The 9,549-nt window shown below is 42.7% G+C and overlaps 1 protein-coding gene across 1 annotated transcript in view; it reads right to left on the bottom strand.

Annotated features, from left to right (window-relative positions):
- Positions 1-1,270: 1,270 nt before the first annotated feature.
- Positions 1,271-9,549, bottom strand: part of LOC134443413 (uncharacterized) — a 65,226-nt gene continuing 56,947 nt past the window's right edge. Inside the window, 5 exon segments of the mRNA XM_063193198.1 lie at positions 1,271-1,336; positions 2,293-2,341; positions 6,464-6,628; positions 8,087-8,260; positions 8,661-9,200. Coding sequence (XP_063049268.1) covers positions 1,271-1,336; positions 2,293-2,341; positions 6,464-6,628; positions 8,087-8,260; positions 8,661-9,200 — 994 coding nt within the window.

Below are 9,549 nucleotides of genomic sequence, written 5' to 3'. Positions count from 1 at the left end.
TATCAACTGACATCCCAAACAGGCCTTCTAAAGACATTTGAATTTACGACTGAAGATCATTCACGAATCTTATTGACAGACTCGCTGTTTGACGGTGAAAGTTTCACATACATTAACTCGGAAACGACTGCCTTGGTCGAATCGCTGAAGAAAAAGGTTGTTCAAGAGACCAGGCAATACATGCACGCCGTGGCCTTGAGCGACCACCTTCGACGCAAGATAATACCAAGAGGATTGAGGATCCGAAAAGTTCCAGCGTTTGGTCTCAACAACGAGGAATTCTTAGACCGCTGGTGTGAGATTCTCAATAAATGCTCGCTGGACCTAATGGCGCTGACTATTCAAGAAACAACTGAGCAACTTCAGAGAACCAGGGAGGAGATCCGAGAGATTACCAGCCGCCTGGATAAAGACATCACCGATACAGAGCATCTAACCAACCTGAAAAAGGACATCGAATTACTGAAGGAGAAACGCTTGGCAGAAATAAAAGTCACCAAGAAGCAGAAGTTCGCCAGAGACATCGAGGACTACAAACAAGAGAGAGTTTATTTCTGGAGGAAGACCACGGATGCATCTACCCAACCCACTGCCGGCGGGGCGGGCCAACCAACCCACAGGCTCGCCAACAGGATGACTGGCCTTCCTCTTCCTCGATCGACTCCGATTCCCACAGCCGTAGCGGTTTTTTAGACCGCCCCCCCTCCCCCCATCAACAGTACAGAGGCAGAGGCAGAGGGCGCGGCCGCGGGCGCGCACGGGGTCGCGCGCAAGGACGCGCGCAGAGAGGGAACCAGCGCGGTGGAAGCGCTGCAGGAGGGGCATCCGAAGATCATCCAGGGTATCTACCCAGACTACGAGCACGGTAATGAACTTTTCTTCAAAACCTCTCACTGAGCTCTGCACTACTGCGCTCAGCAAAGGATTGTCTTTTGCCCCTACTACCTCTACTAATGACTTTGAGACTGTGATAGACTTTCAAAAATTCTTTCGGCGACTAAGACTACAAGAACTGTTCCGCAACGCGCCATCTACTTCATCTGACTGTGCCACCACCAGCGGCAATGATGTAGCCCCTATTCAAGAGGCGCCCACCACTTTGCAGGACAGGAGAATGTTTAGACCTAAATCTACATACATTCCACCTAAGAACAGAAATGCCTCCCTTGACACATATTGCCGTCTGGTGGAACAAGATGTGTTCTCCACCTTAAGAAAAAAACGTCAGTATAAGGTGTACAACAACATGTCCAAACTCGAAAGGGATGCTCTAAAAGAACTCAATAACGACAAAACGGTGGTGGTCCGCCCTGCTGACAAAGGTGGTGCCATTATTCTACAAAACACAGCAGATTACGAGCAGGAAATCTACAGACAACTTGGGGACACTCACTTTTACAGGAAATTGTCAAATGATCCCACGAAGACATTTCTGACTTTGGTGCACAACAAGCTACAATTCTGGTTTGACAAGGGTGAAATAAATAAAAGCGAATTTGGGTTCATGAAAAATGAATTTCCTGTTACCCCTGTGATTTACACCCTACCTAAAGTGCACAAATCACACACACCCCCTCTTCTAGGAAGACCCATTGTCAGTGGTATTGGGTCACTGACATCCAATGTCTCCATGTTTGTTGACCACTGCATAAAAAACCATTGGTTTGTTCCCTGCCCTCATACACTAGGGATTCCATTGATTTTATAAACAAATTGAAAATGACGACTTTACCTGATAGTGACATTTTACTTGCGACTTTTGATGTCTCTAGTCTGTACACGAATATTCCACACGATGGCGGTTTAGAGGCTATGCAGTTTTTCCTTAATGACAGACCTCCTGCGCTAAAACCTCAAACCGAGTGTATTATTGACCTGGCCCACCTAGTTCTCACCAACAATTATTTTCTTTTTAAAGAGGAATATTTCTTACAAGTCAAAGGGACAGCCATGGGTAGCACCATGGCTCCCAACTATGCGAACCTGTACATGGGTTTTTTTGAGAACCAATATGTGTTGAACTCCGAGGTAAATCCACATTTTAAAAACCTTTTACTGTACAAACGCTTTATTGATGATGTCTTTATTTTGTGGAATGGTGATGAAAAATCTCTAAAAGAATTCCACCGCTACCTCAATTCTGTGAATGATCATTTGAATTTTACCCTTGAATATGACCAATCCAAAATCAGCTTCCTAGATGTTCTAATCATCAAGGATGGCTGCACTCTGCATACGGACCTATTCCGAAAGCCTACGGATAGGAACACCCTGCTTCGGGGTGACAGTTACCATCCTGGTCACCTCATTAGAAGCCTCCCAATCAGCCAGTTCCATCGGGCTAGGAGATTATGCAGCACTAGTGAGACATACACAACACAAGCCTCTGATCTTTCACAGAGATTCCAAGAGAGGGGCTACAAGCAGGAGTGGATAGACGCAGCCAGTGAGCGTTTTGCGAACGTCACACAAGAGGAATGTCTAATTCCCAAACCTACTGGCCAAAAACAGAAGCGCGACTCCACATTATGTATAACCAGATATTCTCCTCTTGGCTCTGAGTTTAGGAAGATTATACACAAACACTGGCATGTGATTGAAACGGATCCCAAACTCAAAAATGTTTTTACAGACCCCCCATCCATGGTTTTTAAACGTGCCCCTAACTTAAGAGACATGCTGGTGAGGTCTTACACTCCCACCAGGCAACAAAACCCTTTCAATGTACCCGACGGTAACTATAAGTGTGGGAATTGCGCACAATGTGGCTACACACAGAAGAGCAAGACGTACACACACCCACACACTGGGAAACACTTAAGCATACGGGGAGTAATTACGTGCAACACACAGTTTGTGGTTTATTTAATTAAATGCCCATGCGGACTTGCCTATGTCGGTAAGACAAACCGAGCTTTACGCACCCGCATATCTGAGCATCGCAGTAATATCAGATGCGGTGATATTCGCAACCCTGTAGCGGCACATTTTCTCTCTGCGGGACACAGTATATGTACTCTCAGATACATTGGCATTGAAAAGGTGGAGAGGCCTCCTAGAGGGGGCAACCATGATCGCCTCCTTTTACAACGAGAGACATACTACATCCATCTCCTGAATACTATGTCCCCACATGGATTAAATGAGGAGTTTGACATTAAGCCTTTCCTATAATTTGGGATTAACTTCAGCTCTGCAGAACTTCTGGAATGCATTAGGATTGTTGTAATGTGTAATTTTGTAAATATTGATTTGGTAACACTGGCAATCTAAGGTATTGGTGACGTGTAGATATTTATTCACTGTATGGGTTTTATTATTATTGTCTTTCATTTTGTAATTCTCTTGTCTTTTCACAATGTGATTATGCAATTCCTTGGGATAATGTGTCATTTTGGGAACATTGTTATTTCATATCAGCTGACCCTATGCCCGCCCCTTCCTTTTCTATAAGAACTGTCACTCACGGGCTGACACACACCTATACACCTGACGAAGACCGCCTGAGGTCGAAACGTTGTGTTATAATAAATCGGTGAGCAGCAACAGTGTGCGGATTTCCTCTCTTCCTTTACGAATTTTTGTTTGGCCCATTACTTCTGACCGGGTGGATGGATTTGTCCCAGATTTGGTGTGTGAATGCTCTAGGGTGGGTTCATGAACTGATTAGAGTTTGGAGGTTAACACTTTCAAGATGGCCGAATTCAAGATGGCCGAATTTTTGTTTGGTCCATAACTTCTGACCGGGTGGATGGATTTGTCACAGATTTGGTGTGTGAATGTTCTAGGGTAGGTTCATGAACTGATTCGAGTTTGGAGGTCAACAATTTCAAGATGGCCGAATTCAAGATGGCCGAATTTTTGTTTGGCCCATTACTCCTGACCGGGTGGATGGATTTGTCCCAGATTTGGTGTGTGAATGCTCTAGGGTGGGTTCATGAACTGATTACAGTTTGGAGGTTAACACTTTCAAGATGGCCGAATTTTTGTTTGGTCCATAACTTCTGACCGGGTGGATGGATTTGTCCCAGATTTGGTGTGTGAATGTTCTAGGGTAGGTTCATGAACTGATTCGAGTTTGGAGGTCAACAATTTCAAGATGGCCGAATTCAAGATGGCCGAATTTTTGTTTGGTCCATAACTTCTGACCGGGTGGATGGATTTGTCCCAGATTTGGTGTGTGAATGTTCTAGGGTAGGTTCATGAACTGATTCGAGTTTGGAGGTCAACAATTTCAAGATGGCCGAATTCAAGATGGCCGAATTTTTGTTTGGCCCATTACTTCTGACTGGGTGGATGGATTTGTCCCAGATTTGGTGTGTGAATGCTCTAGGGTGGGTTCATGAACTGATTACAGTTTGGAGGTTAACACTTTCAAGATGGCCGAATTCAAGATGGCCGAATTTTTGTTTGGTCCATAACTTCTGACCGGGTGGATGGATTTGTCCCAGATTTGGTGTGTGAATGTTCTAGGGTAGGTTCATGAACTGATTCGAGTTTGGAGGTCAACAATTTCAAGATTGCCGAATTCAAGATGGCCGAATTTTTGTTTGGCCCATTACTTCTGACTGGGAGGATGGATTTGTCCCAGATTTGGTGTGTGAATGCTGCAGGGTAGGTTCATGAACTGATTCGAGTTTGGAGGTCAACACTTTCAAAATGGTGGAATTTTTATTTGGCCCATAACTTCTGACTGGGTGGATTGATTTGCCCGGTAAATCCTTAATTTAATGGTTCACCATTTCAGTGAATCTACCATATCAGGAATGCCTACAGTGTAATAACCAGTGTAACAATATTTAATACCATGTAATACTAGTGTAATACCAGTGTAAAAATAGGCAATACCAGGTACAGTGTAATAACCAGTGTAACAATATGTAATACCATGTAATACTAGTGTAATACCAGTGTACAAATATGCAATACCATGTAATACCACTTACACACAAATAGCCTACATGATATAAGTACAAAATTGGTACATGTTGTCACACTGGTATGACGTGGTATTAAATATTGTTACACTGGTTATTACACTGTACCTAATGTGGTATATCCACTGTAATAGTGAACCATTAAAACAGTGTTACCATTTGCCCCATTTTTTCCTTCATTTTCACAATAGTCATTTGGTTTTAAGCCTATGCACGTCATTGATCTATGCATAGATATTAAATATATTTATTTTATATTTTGTATTTATCATAAACGTTCATGAAAAGGTGGACGGGAGTGGTAGGAATGCTTGGGGACTGGAAGCGTCGCGTTTCGGGGATATACCTTAAGCAGTCGAAGGCGACTGCACAGGCAGTCTAGTTTTAGTGTATGAGACTAAATGACATTGACAAATGACAACAAATAATATTTTTTACTTGACCATAATGATTCAGCCATTCCAAATTTGGAGATTTTGTCTGTGTTTTGTTATGAACGTCAGAAAACTAAAAACAAATTCAATTGCGACTCGTTGCTCTGCTGACAGAAACACCCTGTTCCGTGGAGACAGTTATCACCCCACACATCTCATTAACGCCTTGGTCTCCAAACAAAGGCCCGCGGGACAAATCCGGCCCGGGCATGGCAAGCATTTGGCCTGCCATGAGGTCAGAACAAATGAAAGCATAAATGTATGTGATTTTCAATCACTAAAACTTCAGTGTGTCATATATCCCCAAAGCATTCACAGAGAGTTAGATCTTATATGCTAACAGTCTCATAACAGATATTGGGAAGTGAAATGGAAAAGCGAAAATCTTTTCTCTGTCCAGGCAAATAACTTGTTTCTCATTGGGTTCGGGCGTTGGTTTTGCCCGCAGCCTCATCGTAATTGGGCCCTTGGAGAAAAATAATTGGAGACCACTGCATTAACCTATTAAAACACAGTGTTATACATTTGCTGTTAACAGAATGACAATGACCAAGTTCATAGTGCATTACTAAAGGCCCTGTGCACGGTCATGGTATTGTAGTACTATGGTAGTTAACTTTTCAATGACTACTACAGCGTGCCACTGGAGGTATGGCGTGCATTAACTGTGATGAGCACAACCCTGTTTGGGAAAAAAATAGTCACAATACATAGGTATCGAGAAATTGAACAAGCCTCCCAGAGGAGGCAGCCACGAATGTCCATTCCTGTCAACTTAAGGGATTTTAAATGGACCTTGTAGCCTATTTATAAATGCTACAGGAAAGGCAGCCCCACCGTGCAGTTTGCTTGTTTCCTCCAGTTTAAACTCAGGCATTATTTGATTGTGTGCACTGTATTTTATTTGCCAAAAAGACTGTCCTGAACCCATCGGGGTTCTCTTGGTTGTATTGTATCCCTTTGTGAAATGCTTAAAATGGCCAACACATAGACCTATCCCTCACTCCATCATACATTGTTTTATTTTTTATGCAGTACACTGGACAACATACTCTTATCACACTGACTTTTAAACCAACTTCACTCTCTCACCTGAGTTTGCATTTCTGATTGGTCAGTGCTGAAGTGAGGAGCTTCACTCCAGAGTCTCCAGGGTCGTTTCCTCTCAGGTCCAGCTCCTCCAGGTGTGAAGGGTTTGATTTGAGAGCTGTGGCCAGAGCAGCATATCCTTCTCCTGTTACACCACAGTCTGACAAGCTGGGGAGATGAAAAGGTCTATTACCTGATGTTACTCATTATTATGTTGCTTATGGTTAATGACAGGAAGCAGGGCTGAAGTGAATGGACCATCATTTGGAATCTGTCAGTACATCATAATTATCTGCCTACGCAACTAAATCCTCTTTTCTGATTGGCTGATGGGGTTGCAACTAATTCCCAATAACCTGTCAGGCGTCAAACGTGCGACTAAGTTAGGCGAACTGCCATTACTAATTCTAAACTGCAGGTTGCTATGGCCAAAAGCCAGTCGTTAGTTCTATCGCATTTGTTTATCAAGTCAAGAGTCAGTCGTTAATTCTATCGCATTTGGTTGTCAAGTCAAGAGCCAGTCGTCAGTTCTATCGCATTTGGTTGTCAAGTCTGTCGCCCTAAAAGTTCTACTACATGCATCTGATAGAGGCGCGCCTGATTACGTGCGCACTAAATAATTCTGCAGTTGGCATAATTCATAGGTTACAAATTTACAGACCCAGCAATAGATGACAAAAATACCCTGTACCGAAATTCTAAGCACCTGCCTCGCCATCAATTGTATCGAAACGAGTCACCTCGTCATCTGCTCCACTCCCATGGTTTCTTAAAATGTAGGCTATTTCCTGCTGCCTTCCCTTTGTTATTGATCTGAAAACATCCTTTTTAAAAAAAAATAGGCCACTTGTGGGGAAGCAACACGTGTGAAAGGGGAAAGGGGAGAGTTATTAAAAATGACCCTAGCGTGGGGAATCTCTCTCTCTTTCTCTCTCTCTCTCGTTTACGCATGAAGTTGACAGGTAGCCTGTGATGATCAGGAGGGGGAAATAGAGGCGTGATGCGACATGTGTCGATTCAGCATGTAGAAATGCTTCGCAAGTTTTTGTTTTTAAACTTCCATCCCGCCGTGGTATATGGCCAAAGGAAAATTAAATAATCACAGCGTCGGCAGGCTACCAAACGAAGATTCTAGGCGCGTCAAGTTGGACGCCCGCACAGCAACATTCTATCTTGATAGAACATGGTTCCTACAACTTTACAGACAATAATAGATTAAAAAAGTACCCCACCATAACGGCAGATAAGCGGGATAACAGCCTTCGAGGTCGACCGGTTATAGAAATGAATGGCTTGGTGGAGGCAACTTTGTCTCTGCGCTGTGGGCGACGCCAAAGTTCGGAGCCGCCGTCTCGCAATTAATTTCGTATAACCAGTTACCTCGTCGGCCGTTATCCCTTACTTATTATATGGTGTGACGTCATCGGTCGAATGCTCCATTCATTTCAATGGGGCTCCCCAACGCACTCCGCTCCGCGTCGGGGTCTAAAGATTCTCTCTGTCGTGCTGCTATTCCACGGTAGCGACCTTCTCGCCGAACGTTAACCCTTACATAACCCTACACGTAAACACCAAGTCTTGTGACACACGTATTGAACAAATAAATTAAAGATATTAATTACTAACTTGACTTTCTTAAATCTGCAGTGTGAATCCTCCAGAAGAGCACAGAAGTGCTTCACTCCTGAGTCTCCTGTTATCTTCCCTCTCAGGTCCAATTCTGTCAGCAGTAAGGGGTTTCCACCCAGAACTGAAGTCAGATACACAAGAGCTTCATCTGCTGCATCACTACTCAACAGCCTACAAAAACATAAACAGAAAAGAGAGAAAAAGATGATGATATTACATTGGTTGTCTTTACACCATACAGTGCTCCATTCACTTTAATTGAGCTCAGCAACTATTACATGTCTGTAATTGTGTCTAACAGACTTGCGAGTTCAATATCAGCATGGTGCCATTGGCAAGGACCTTGTAACTACAGTTAAACATCACTCCGCAAGGAATCAAAACCACATACTGTACATATCAACAATCTTATTTTTATATGGCCATAGAATTATTAGCCACCATCATTCCTTCCAAAATTAAAATGATGCGTTGAAATCTGAGTTTAAATGTTTTTTTTTTGTTTTTTTTAACAGACTGATCTGCAACGTATTAATTCATCACTGTGGAGTCATGGTAAAAACTTTCTTGCCTTAATATCTGGAATGTATAGGCAGGATCCTCTACTAAATCAGTTAGTAATTTCACTTCAGAGTGTCCAGGATCATTTCCTCTCAGGTTCAGCTCCTCCAGGTGTGAAGGGTTTGATTTGAGAGCTGATGCCAGAGCAGCATATCCTTCTCCTGTTACACCACAGTCTGACAAGCTGGAGATATGAAACATATACATATTTCTTGAGTCCCATGTCAAACATCACAGAGTGTCACTTTAATTTCAGGAAGGAGGCCTCAAGGTAATGGACCATTATTTGGAATCTGACAGTACATAATAAATAAACCAATACCTAAACATCAAGTCTTGTCACACATATATTGAACAAATAAATATGAAGACTAACTTGATTGTCGTAAGTCTGCAGTGTGAATCTTCCAGTAGAGCACAGAGCTGCTTCACTCCTGAGTCTCCTGGTATCTTCCCTCTCAGGTCCAGCTCTGTCAGCAGTAAGGGGTTTCCACCCAGAACTGAAGTCAGATACACAAGAGCTTCATCTGCTGCATCACTACTCAACATCCTACAAAACATGAAAAAGAAAACAGATGAAAATAAATAGAAAATGAGAATAATGATAGATATGTATATCTTTACGGCATACAGTGCTCCATTCACTTGAATTGAGCTCCGCAACATTTGCATGTCTGATAACTCTGCATAACAGACTTGTCAGTTCAATATCAGCATGGTGCCCTTGGCAAAGAACTTGTAGCTGCAGTTTAATATCACTCTGCAAGGAATCAAAACCACATACTGTATATCAGCAATCTTGGTTTTCTATGACTGTAGAATTATATTAATTTCTTCCGTAAAGACTTGTGTCCGAATAGAAATAATGTGTTGAAATCTGATTTTAAAGAAAAAAAATA

Source organism: Engraulis encrasicolus, unplaced genomic scaffold (genome assembly GCF_034702125.1).
Source record: "Engraulis encrasicolus isolate BLACKSEA-1 unplaced genomic scaffold, IST_EnEncr_1.0 scaffold_31_np1212, whole genome shotgun sequence".
In the NCBI taxonomy this organism is placed as follows: Eukaryota; Metazoa; Chordata; class Actinopteri; order Clupeiformes; family Engraulidae; genus Engraulis; species Engraulis encrasicolus.
Note: the sequence above shows the minus strand (reverse complement) of the source record. Positions and strands in the feature narration are given on the sequence as shown.